The sequence below is a fragment of the Cervus elaphus genome, chromosome 20 (genome assembly GCF_910594005.1).
Source record: "Cervus elaphus chromosome 20, mCerEla1.1, whole genome shotgun sequence".
Classification (NCBI taxonomy): domain Eukaryota; kingdom Metazoa; phylum Chordata; class Mammalia; order Artiodactyla; family Cervidae; genus Cervus; species Cervus elaphus.
Window position 1 is genome coordinate 24,773,913 of NC_057834.1, and position 12,269 is coordinate 24,786,181.

General features: G+C 41.3%; 1 protein-coding gene across 2 annotated transcripts; it reads right to left on the reverse strand.

The window, feature by feature from the left end:
- Positions 1-372: 372 nt before the first annotated feature.
- CREG1 (cellular repressor of E1A stimulated genes 1) lies at positions 373-12,231 on the reverse strand. Of its 2 annotated transcripts, XM_043877516.1 has the most exons (4): positions 11,809-12,230; positions 8,632-8,751; positions 5,163-5,347; positions 373-1,707 (listed from the first exon to the last, which is right to left on the reverse strand). In XM_043877516.1, the coding sequence occupies exons 1-4, from the start codon at positions 12,160-12,162 to the stop codon at positions 1,704-1,706; spliced, it is 663 nt and encodes a 220-aa protein (XP_043733451.1). In that variant the 5' UTR covers positions 12,163-12,230; the 3' UTR covers positions 373-1,703. The 2 variants fall into 2 exon arrangements, with proteins under 2 accessions (XP_043733451.1, XP_043733452.1); XM_043877517.1 differs by lacking the exon at positions 373-1,707 and having other exon boundaries at positions 5,159-5,347; positions 11,809-12,231.
- Positions 12,232-12,269: the final 38 nt, after the last annotated feature.

Here is a 12,269-nt window from a genome sequence, read left to right on the forward strand (position 1 = left end):
TTGGATCTTACTTGAATACAGGTATTTTTACATGGTACCAAATAATGAAGAGAAAACTCACAATAACTGAGTAAAGGGAGAAATACAGATAGACACTCTCAATTTAATTCTATCACAAGTTACCTTGGCACCCAAGGCCCTGAGGAAAGACCCTTGACAAAGACTACATTCTGGTAAACCTCCAAATTTTAAGACATAATGAACCATTTACCAATAGGAAAGGGTCAAGTTATTCACTTTAAGCTTTAAATCAGCCAGAAGTTAATATAACAACCTGCTAAAATAAAAACACAAAGGGATTTCAGCAGTGGACAATGAAAAAAAAGTGCAATAAATATTACCATCTCTGTGTAAGAAAATAAATACAACATATTTCATGAAAATAATGCTTTTTATTATTAATGCTTTGAGTAAGAAACCTCCTCCACCAAGTTTAAGACACATCATTTTTCTTAAAGAGAAGCTGTTTGCTGGATTTCAGGTTAAGTTCATTTTGTAGTTTCAAACTCATATTCAACTTCCTTTCTCTTAGCCATTTAAGGATCCAGTTGCTTGATTCCAGACACACCTCTTATAAAGGATCTCATAGAGTCTTCTAAAATCATGTATATAGGTAATAAAAGCACAGTTTCTTCCCTTCTGAAGAAATGTGATTTTTAAAAACCGTGTTGCCCTCCCTCTGATGACCTGATTTAGGCAGTAACAGCATTAGAAGCCACTTAGACATTTGAAGAAGTTGAAAAAGGCTTAGGCCATTATTGAGAGTTGGAAGATGGATTTTGGCTCTGGTTGAACCTGGTCCATGTCTGGGTTGACATTAAGAAATGTTATAAAAGAACACCAGAAATAACTTACACATAAAATGCCCCCCTTTCTTTTTTCTTTCATAATCCCCTTTTGGGACAAAAAAAAAAAAAAAAGGTGTGCTTGTGTGTATGTATTTTGAGAGGAAGAAACTAATCACACAGTGTCCACTTAGCTGAGGAAGTCAAATTCAGAAAATTTTATGAACTTCCTTTATTAAGTCAGATTAAGGAAGTTTTATGATCCTTTGTTCTAGATATTTATCACTTTAGACTTGAAGAATTTTTTTTTGTTTTTTTAAGTTCTGTATAAGATAGTTTTGCCTTGTGTTGGATTAACAACACCCAGGACTGTCAAACATAAGTGGACCATGAGTGGGATGCTCCATTTGTGTTTCATCATTGTTTGTTTGTCTTGGCAAGATTTATTCAGGTGCATTGTAATAGCAGCCCTTAATACAGACTCAGGCAGCAGCTGTGGGGGCGTGACCCTCTCCCCAGCACAGTGGATTTCAGGAATTAAGAACACATACTTGAGTACTTTCAAATACCAATGGTCAATCTGAAACTGGTAACTGTTCCTCTTCAAGGAGCACTGTTGGCAAACTATTTGAAATTAATGGAATAAATCGTTGATCATAAAGACACATCTCTATGAAAATGGCTTCAAAATATTAAAAAAAAATATATATATATATATATATATATATATATCTCCAACAATCTCATCTTCCAAGAAATCCAGTAATAATCCAACTCAATTCTGTTAGCAAGCAAGCAAAGAAAGAAAACTGGCTAATCTTCTGGCAAACTTCCCATAGAAAAACAATAAGTGCTTCAAATCACTGTGAAACTTCCTAAGAAATTTCATGCATGAGGTTAAATTCGCCATATGCTGCTTCACCTAGAGAGGGGAAGAGAGAGGAAGAAAAACTATTTCATTAAACTGAGTTGACAAATCAGAAGTTAACTCATTCTTGGGAAGGGCTAGAGACACTTCTGATCTAAAAGTTTTAAGATCTCAAGTTAATTTTGGGCAAAGAAAAATCTGGGTTAGCTAAAATGCAAAAAATTCATTACTAAAATGAGTCCTGGTTTAGGGTCAGGCCTAGGGTCTTCCTCTCAGCTCTCATCCCACCTCTCCAAATATGACGCTGATACACTTTAGCAAGCACTGCCGGGACAAAACACTGGTCAGCAGCTGTGGCTACTGTGATCATCGCATTCGAGAACACTGGAAGAGTTAAAAGACAAATGAGAGCAGAAGGGGTCCCCAACCTTAGAGCAAAAGAGCAGCAGTCATCCAGCACTCAGCCAGGGAGGTGACCTTGACCCATTTTCCTATTGTGGCCCTGACCACAGCCATCAGGAAATCCATCTCCAGGTAAGGGAGGGCGGGCAAGTTGCAATCCACTGACCTCTCATTACCTCCGTCTTTGGGTACCCCAGAGGCCTGCTGCTCAGACTTAACAGTGAGAGGAGGCAATTGCTGATACTTATGAGAAGAACTGCTTACCCAAGCACATCTACACATACTTCTGGTAAACATTACCACCTTCCATTCAATATGAGTCTAGCAAGACGAGGACTACTGTACACGCTCTTGGACTATTAAACAGTCCTGATGGCAAACCTGGTGGGTGGAATGGTGGGGGACCCACTCCTGGACTCTGAAATGGGTAGGAGTCAGAAGCATCTGTTCCAGGTCACATTCAAGGCACTGCCCATTCCTAGGATTCTTGCATCCTGTCTCAGGAGGGGTCACACCCTGGGCTAGTCTTCTGCCCTCCTCCCACAAGGACAGGAAAAAATGCTCCCTCTTATCTCCAAGCTGTAGAAAAGGCCCATTCATCTATGTTAATATAGTAGAAACCTCAAATTTATCTTTTCCATTGACTTACTCAATGTGCAGACTTATGGGTTTTCTTTTCCAGTTTTACTTTGTTATTAAAGCAAACATTGCCCTCAGGCATGTTATTTAGACAAAGATAACTGTACTTCAGAGACTGTTACATCTGTAAAAGTGAACTTTAACCTTGAAGAGTGGGCCTGTCGTCTTACTGACCATCCTCCTTGATAATTTGTTGCCCAGCCGTAATGTTATAATTGCTACCTCTGTCTTCCTTCCTGAAAAGATGGCTTTTCAGGTCCAGAACACAATCACTGGCCTGGACCTCCTCCCTTGCAGGCACAACAGCAGAATAAATGCCATGACTGATTCTTCTTTGTTGTTGTTAGATTCTTTATTCAAACAGGGGGCTTCCCTGGTGGCTCAGAGGTTAACGCATCTGCCTGCAATGCAGAAGACCTGGGTTCGATCCCTGGGTCGGGAAGATCCCCTGGAGAAGGAAATGGCAACCCACTCCAGTATTCTTGCCTGGAGAATCCCATGGACGGAGGAGCCTGGTGGGCTACAGTCCACAGTTGCAAAGAGTCGGACACGACTGAGCGACTTCACTTTCACTTTTCTTATTCAAACAACGTAATCAAGAATCTTTGTCTCAAAGGATCAGCCTGACAAGTAGCCAGTATTTATTAAACACCTACTCTGTGCCATGCACTCTCCTAGGTTAAGTTTGGAATGAAAAACCAAAACTAAAACCTGAGTTTTGCTGTGAAGAGATTTACAGTCATGATGGAAAGGCAATGATTCACCAATAGAACTGTTATATAATGTAATAAGGCAGAATATATGAATGCTGAGAATTTAAGCCCAAATCTGAGCTGCAACCTACAAAGTCTAGCTTAGCATGGACACTTTCATCTCCACAAATAGCAGCCAGTCTGTTGCAAGCAGAAAGTGTTTAAATTACACTAGAGTTGGAGCCTGGTCAGCTGCCAGTTTGGAGAAGGAAATGGCAACCCACTCTAGTACTCTTGCCTGGAAAATCCCATGGACGGAGGAGCCTGGTAGGCTACAGTCTGTGGGATCACAAAGAGTCAGACACGACTGAGCGACTTCACTTTCACTTTCAGCTGCCAGGGATGTAACCAGAGGGGCAGCAAAACCTCCTGGTTAGAAACAAGGTGGAGGTTCTAGAGCTAGAATGCTGGGCTTTGAATCCCAGCACTATTGCTTCCTAAAACTTTAAGCAAGTTTCTGACTTTTCTGTGCATCAGCTCTCCATCAGAAAAAAAAAAACAAAGAAAAAAAGACTACCTAACTCATAGGACTGCGGTGAGAGTTCAGTGAGTTCAGACATGGGAAGCCGCCAGGAAGCACAGCCCACAATGCCCAACAAACGCTACTGATGCTGCTCTTACTGTCAGAACCATCCGCGAGGCCTTGAGGCTGCCAGGCAGGCCAACGTGACCCGTGTCGCCTGGGAAAAGCACCAGTCCCCTGTATTCCTGCATTTGAACCCTAACCTAATTTCAAAAAACTTGATCACACCCTTCTGTCCTGTCCCTTCCCCATCTTCAGGCTATGTTCTTCTCTTTCATTCTCTCCGATCGCTCCTTCCCTCCAAGTGTCCATTTCCTGGCAGGACGGACCGCACACTCCCACAGGCACTAGAGGACCAGGGCCTGCGGATCTGGATCACATGCTCAGCCGGCATGTGAATCCTTCACCTTGGGTCAAGTGCCACGTCTGATTCTCGTGAGAAAATGCCATCGTGGGTCAGAACTAGGCTCCACAAGCACAGACCTAAGACAGGGCCTTGGGAATTCCCTGGCAGCCCAGTGGTTAGGACTCTGCTCTTTATCTGTTGTGGCCCAGGTTCAAACCCTGATCAGGGAACTAAGATGCTGCAAGCCATGGGGCGCAGGGGAAAAAAAAAAAAGAGTCTCCACCTGGTGTCCTAGTTTGTAGACAGAGGTCAGGGTGTCTGTGATGGGGAAAAAACTGGGATGGAAGGAGGTTTTCATTTTCATCAAGCTCTAACTGAAATGTATTATTCTTTTTAACGATGAATGTAGGCAATAAACTAAGAGGGGACAGTGTATCTGTGATGGCCACTGACAGAAATATAGGAATTATAGATACTGCTGCTGCAATGTCTTAAAATATTCAGTTCTCACTGCTCTGAAAGTACAGGAAGGTTATGGACTCTCTACTTGAACTTACTATTTAATGTATTCATTAAAAAGCCAACATATTACTATATATCCCGTATTTTATATACCCCACATTTTGTAAAATATTTTTATAAATGTATTTCCATATAGTTGGTTTCTTTTGTAATCTTATGTGCTTTATGTATTAAAAATATTATTCCTAGGGGAGTCATAGGCCTTACCAGCTTGCCAAAATGATCCATGGTACATGAAATGGTTAAGACCCCTTTGCTTTAGAAGATTGAGGACCACTGATAAGGGCTGCAATATTAGAAAGATGGAAGATGTGTAAATACTTACTGAAATGTGGCGTTATAATATTCTGCAGGTGTCACTATTTTTGGTCCACCAAAGTAGTCCAGGACCCAAATATTGGTTATATTCAACTTAGCGAAGAACCAATTATGGCTGGATGGCCAGGTTTTCATCTCAGGGTGTCGAATGAATAATGAATTCTTTGCAACGTCCATTTCTGTTTCACTCACCTAAAAGATATATATAAAATAAACCTACTCATAGCAATGACATTTTGCTTTCTTGGCTGTTAAGAATGTGTGATTCTAGCATTCCACAAACCCTAAAGAGATTATTCAGTTATAAATCCTGATTTTTTAAATTTTTATTTCTAAAATTAATTATTGATCAATAATTGAAATATAACTCTGTATTAGTTTTAGGTGTATACAATATAAAGATTTGATATATGCATACCCTGCAAAATAATCACAAGTTTAGTTAATGTTCATCACTACACATAGTAGTAATTTTTTCTCGCCTTTTTTTCCCTTTGTGCTGAGCACTTTTAATATCTACTACAAATCTTGATCTTAAGCCATCAAGAGGCAGTAAAAGAAGCTTGAAGAAATGCAGAGAACAATGGAGATTTCAAATGTTGGTGATAACATATACTATAATGAAGTGGGAAACCATCATGAGTACCAGTTTTCATTGTGAAATAGCAATTTTGAGCTGTCAGAGTAATTGGCACAAAGTACTATAATAAAATATTGCTGGTGGTTACGCTGTGTAACATTAGCACTTTTATCCCACAGCATGCATATATTAAACACATAGATGGGTGCACACAAAGGATATAAGTCTTTAGAAGAAGCACAATGGAACTCAAGTGCATCTGCTGCCCCTCCCCCCGTCTCTGACCATTGAAGAACACCCAGCTCCAGAAACACAGCCACATAGAATTTTGAGCCCATGATTAAAACCTATCTGAGGTATTCATGATTGACAAGGTCAAGAAGTCTGCCTACTGGCTTAGCAATCAGATCAGTCCTCACAACACCTTGCCCTTTGCCCTTCCCACTGTTTTATTTAACCTCTTCTCTCTAGCATTCACCCCCAACTATCTAAATTCACTTCTAGTATTTAATATAGATACTCTCCCTTGTCTCCAATTTTTTAAATTTATTTTAATTAGAGGATTAATTGCTTTACAATGTTGTATTGTGTTCTGCCATAGATGAACATGAATCAGCCACAGACACACATATATCCCCTCCCTCATGAAACTCCACCCCACCCGCTAGGTTGTCACAGAGCATCGGGCTGAGCTCCCTGTGCTATCCAGTGACTTCCCATTAGCTCTGTTTTACACGTGGTAATATATGTACCTCAATGCTACTCTCTCAATTCATCCCGGCCCTCTACTTCCCCCTCTATGTCCACAAGCCTGTTCTCTATGTCTGCGTCTCTATTCCTGCCCTGCAAACAGGTTCACCCAGTACCATTTTTCTAGATTCCATATATATATGCATTAATACACAACATTTTTCTCTGACTTACTTCACTCTGTATTACAGGCTCTAGGTTCATACACCTCACTAGAACTGACTCAAATTCATTCCTTTTTATGTCTAATATTCCATTGTATATATGTACACATCTTTTTTATCCTTTCATCTATCAATGGACATCAAGGTTGCTTCCATGTCTTGGCTATTGTAAATAGTGCTACAATGAACACTGGGGTACGTGTGTCTTTTCCAGTTACGGTTTTCTTAGGGTATATGGCCAGTAGTGGGATTGTTGGGTGGTATGGTAAAGTTTTATTCCTAGTTTTTGAAGAAATCTCCATACTGTTCTCCACAGTGGCTGTTATCAATCTACATTCCCACCAACAATGCAAAAGGGTTCCCTTTTTTCCAAATCCTCTCTAGCATTTATTGTTTGTAGATTTTTTGATGATGGTCATTCTGATTGGTGTGAGATCATACCTCATTGTAGTTTTGATTTACATTTCTCTAATAATAAGCAACGTTGAGCATTTTTTCATGTGTTTATTAGCCATCTGGATGTCTTCTTTGGAGAAATGTCTGTTTAGGTCTTCTGCCCATTTTTTTATTGGGTTTTTTGTTTTTCTGTTGTTGACCTGCATGAACTGCTTGTGTATTCTGGAGAGTAATCCTTTGTTAGCTGCTTCATTTGCGATTGTTTTCGCCCATTCTGATGGTTGTCTTTTCATCTTGTTCATGGTTTCTTTGCTGTGCAAAAGCTTTTAAGTTTAATTATATTCCATTTGTCCATTCTTGTTTTTATTTCCATTACTCTAGGAGATGGTCATAGAGGATCTTGCTGTGATTTATATCAAAGAGTGTTCTGCCTATGTCTTCCTCTAAGAGTTTTATGGCTTCTGATCATCTTTAATCCATTTTGAGTTTATCTTTGAGTATGGGATTAGGAAGTGTTCTAATTTCATTCTTTTTCATGTAGCTGTCCAGTTTTTCCAGCACCACTTCTTGAAGAGATGATCTTTTTTCCATTATATAATTCTGCCTCCTTTGTCAAAGATAAGGTGCCCATAGACATGTAGGCTTATCTCTGGGCTATCTTGTTCCATTGGTCTATATTTCTGTTTTTGTGGCAGTACCATACTGTCTTGATGACTGTAGCTTTGTAGTATAGTCTGAAGTCAGGAAGGTTGATTCCTCCAGCTCCATTCTTCTTTCTCAAGACTGCTTTGGCTATTCATGGTCTTTTGCATTTCTATACAAATTGTGAAATTTTTTTATTCTAGTTCTATGAAAAATGCCACTGGTAATTTGATTGGGATTGCACTGAATCTATAGATTGCTTAGTCATTTTCACAATATTGATTCTTTTGATCCAAGAACTTGACATATCTCTCCATCTGTTTATGTCATCTTTGATTTCTTTCATCAATGTCCTATAGTTTTCTGTATATGGCTCTTTTCTCTCCTTAAGTAGGTTTATTCCTAGGTATTTTATTCTTTTTTGTTGCAATGGTGAATGGGATTGATTCCTTAATTTCTCTTTCTGATTTTTCATTTTTAGTGTATAGGAATGAAAGGGATTCACGTGTATTGATTTTGTGCATACTCCCCTTTTAATATACTTAATCTGCTTTCTGCTCTAAGCCACTGTTAAATACAGAGACAAGGAATCCAAACATGGGAAATATTGTACAGTGTACAACATGGTCAGGAGTATGAACTTTGAGCAGATGTTCCTTATATAGGAGCTTAATAGCTGTTACATCTGTTCAGCTTCAAAAAATAGTTCCTTTTTCTTATTGAACATCTATCTGCTCAGTTGAATAGTTCAATATCTTATTGAACACCTACATGAAAGTAACCAATTAAAACCTTTAGTTTTTATGAAATTCCTTTATATATTAGAATATATTCTAACTCTGTACCTCAATCACAAATTTTATTTTATTCTCAAAATATGTCTTCCTTCACTGTTGATGATGATGATCTTCTAAAGCCAGTATCTGTTCTTACATGATATTTACCTTGATAACAGTTCCTGATAGTATTATGTGAGCACAGAGGGGACTCTGGGGATCAAATCCGTATTTCCTGCAGAAACTAGTCTCTGCCAAAGACATGGTCAACGTAGCATATGGATTCTCCTGTAGAGATAAAATGAAGACCTCTCATGTGAAATGTTGTCTCTGGAGAGGTAATTAATTTCACAAGTTGCATACACATTGTCCCCAGAACTTGACCATTCTTTCATGAAACAATGAATTGGAAAATACCACCTTCCACTTGGGAAAATTACTACTTGGATAGAGACTGATCTTTATCCTCTCTCCAAAAAAAGTGTGTTGGAGGTTGTTTTGCATTTTAAGTAACTAACTCGGTAAGAATTATGTTAAACACTTCTCTTTTTCTTAGACTCCTAATTTGTCCCATACTTACCAGAGGAATTATAACTACATTATCACCCAAATACAAGGCTGAACTCCAACCTTCACTGAAAGAGCTAAAGGATTAGACTACTGTGAAACTAATGCATAAAAACAACACAGTAGTTCAACTAGCTAATTGTATAATTTAAGCAAGAAAGTAGCTGAATCATGCTTCTTGGTTATCTTATACTAGCAGAAACTATCATGTGATTTCAAAATTGGAGAAGTTGCTCTTTCCTGTTCTAGCAGTAAGAGAATTCTTAAATTAAAAATGTGATATAAGCAAAATTCCTAATTCTTTCCTTTTCAGAAATCAGCTTCATAAAAGGCATTGTTGACAGATTACAGCAAAATTCACATGCTACATTTAGTGTTTTAAACCTTAAATGTCTTGTGTGTGGGATTTTGCCATCTCACAGTGACCCATCAAAACAGTGAGTCATAAAGAGATCTCTTTGGAATTATTAGGCCAAAAATTTGCTGTCAACAAAACCTATTAGGCAAGGCACTAGGGAGACCAAAAACAGGGGACAGGGAGACTCAGACAAGGTCTTTCCCTTCTCTGTGAGTTTATAATCTGGTTGAAAAGTCAAACATAAACAAAGTTTAAAAATGCAAAACAAAGACACAGAAGAGGTCAAAAGGTAGCACATAACTCACTGCCAAGTGAATGACAGTTAAGCACATTTGAAGTTCAGTGTAAGGAGATACCAGCACAGCCTGGAGTGATATGGAAACTCTAGGGAGCCTTGTAAGACAGTCAAAATCAGCACAAAAGTCAAAAGATGTATTAAAGGTAAAGTGAAGTGAAGTCGCTCAGTCGTGTCCAACTCTTTGTGACCCCATGGACTGTAACCTACCAGGATTCTCAGTCCATGGGACTTTCCAGGCGAGAATACTGGAGTGTGTTGCCATTTCCGTCTCCAGGTGATCTTCCCCACCCAGGGATCAAACCCAGGTCTCCCACATTGTAGGCAGACACTTTACCGTCTGAGCTACCAGGGAAGCCCGTATTAAAGGTAAAGGGCATTGTAATTGCAAAAACACAGAATGGGGAAAGTATAGGACAAGATTGTGAGTAGTAAAAACCCAATTTGCATGAAAGAAAGCTTTCTGAGGGGAAGGGGTAAGGGACACAGTAGTGAGAGGTAGAGGGTTGTGGGTAGTGAGCGTGCCTCAATTCCAAGCTAAGGAGTCAAAACTGTATTTTATAGGCTGGCATCTGTCAGGGCTTTCCAAGAACCACCTGTCTGGAGAGCGTGTTAAAATGTGGATTTCTTGGTTCCATTCTCAGCCCAGGTATTTGCATTTTTAACAAACACCCAGGTGAATCTTATGTAGCTCTATGTTGCCAGATGTTGTTAAAGGTTTCTGGGCAGAGGGCAATGCTGAGAGATGTCAAAGACCTGGGCTTGAGTTCCACCTGACAGCCATTAGCTGACTAGTCACAATTGAGTCTCTGCACCTCTGAGTGCGAGTTTACTCATTGCCTAAAATGAGGAAGATAACATCAGCAAAAGTTTAAATATAATAGTGTATAGCAGTGGTTCTCACCCCCTCCCAACATTAGAAGCATCAGGAGGGATTTGGGGGGTTGTTTTATAATAAAATGTGTTTTTAGTAAAATGCTTTGGAATTGCACTTTAAAAATCTTCCCAGGTGACTGTATTTGCAGCCAAGATGGACCATCACTGATGAAACAGAAATGAACTTGCTCTGAGCAAATGTTTAAGGGAGTGGAGTGGGTGACTGGGAATAAGAAAATGGGGAAACAGGGATGTATATACCTTAACTAAAGGAGGGTTAGCTCAGAGAATGCAGGCTCCCAGTGTCATAGATCGTCCCCTTTTTCAACAAGTTAGAAATTCAGGCTTCTAATTGCAAGCTCCATTTTTGAATGTTGGTAACTAATTCAAATTTATTAAAAACAAAACAGAACTCTGCGTGAGCCAACGAAAACCCGTCTGTGGGACATACTCAGCTCATGGACCACCAGTTGGTGACCTGCGTTTTGAAGGCAGTAGATCTGGCATAAAATTCCAGTGTGGCCACTGGGCTTAGGGCAAGTTCTTTATCTGCAGAACCAGGGTGGTAACAGTCACCTCAAAGAGGATTAAAAGACAGGATGAGGGGAAGATAAAGGGACAGGTCATCCTGGCACACAGCAAGTACCTCATCAAATACAGGTTTCTTTCAATATAATCCATAAACAATGTTAACCTCAAGTCTAGGGATCTTTTGTCAAAAGGAACCTTCCCCAAATCTTGCTCCATCCCTGGACTCAGCATAGCTCTAGTCTTCCAGGTTGTGATACCACTCGAAGCATCAGAAATCCACCTGAGAGGTGTTAACTTGGCTCTGCCCCAAAAGGTGGACAAAGGGTGAGGACCTAGTTCTCCAATCCGGTCTGCTCCCTACGTGGGAGGCTGACGTGCACCTGAGGCCTATAACTTTTCACAATAAAAGCCCAGTTAATGAGACACCGTGCCCCAAGACGACTCAGGTGAGAAGTCCTCCAGGTGCTGGTAAAGAATACACCCCAAGTGCGTGGCACGGTGGCAAGGACGTGTGGGCAATTCTTGGTATTTAGTTGCCCAACAATTGGAAAACTGTAATGCACGCCTATCCAGCGCAGGAGAGAAGATCCAGAGGTTTGGGCTGGGTTCAAACTCATCTCCATGAGGCAGGCTCTCCTTTCCAGGCAGAATTTAAGCGGTAGTCGAAAGGCTCGCGCGCGCTCCAGCCCCGCGGAGCCACACTGCCCCTCCGGCTCACCTGCAGGTTGCCCACCGATTGCTGCAGCGGGCTCAGGTAGAAGTAGGGCACGCCGCTGCCCTTGCCCGGGGGCCCGTCGCTGAGCGATAAGACGTCGGCAAAGGGCCTGCCGCGCACCCCCTCCTGCGTTGAGATGGTGGCCAGTGCGCCCCAGTCACAGACGTTTGTCACGAAGCGGGCCACGAGGGCCGCATCCTCCCGGGGCGGCAGCGGCGGCAGCAGCTCGGCGGCGCCCCAGTCCCCGTGGCCCCGGCCGCCCCGGCCTCGCGCCGGTGCCACCAGCAGAGTCACCAGCGCGGGCGCCAGCAGGAAGGCGAGCACTGCGCGCACGAACCCGCAGGCACAGCCCGCCATGATGGTGACCCCCGGCGAGAGTTCTGGACGCGGCGGCCTACCCCGACCAAGGAGAGCCCCGAGTCGGGCCCCGCCCCCTCCGAAGAGGGCCAATCGGAGTACGCGGC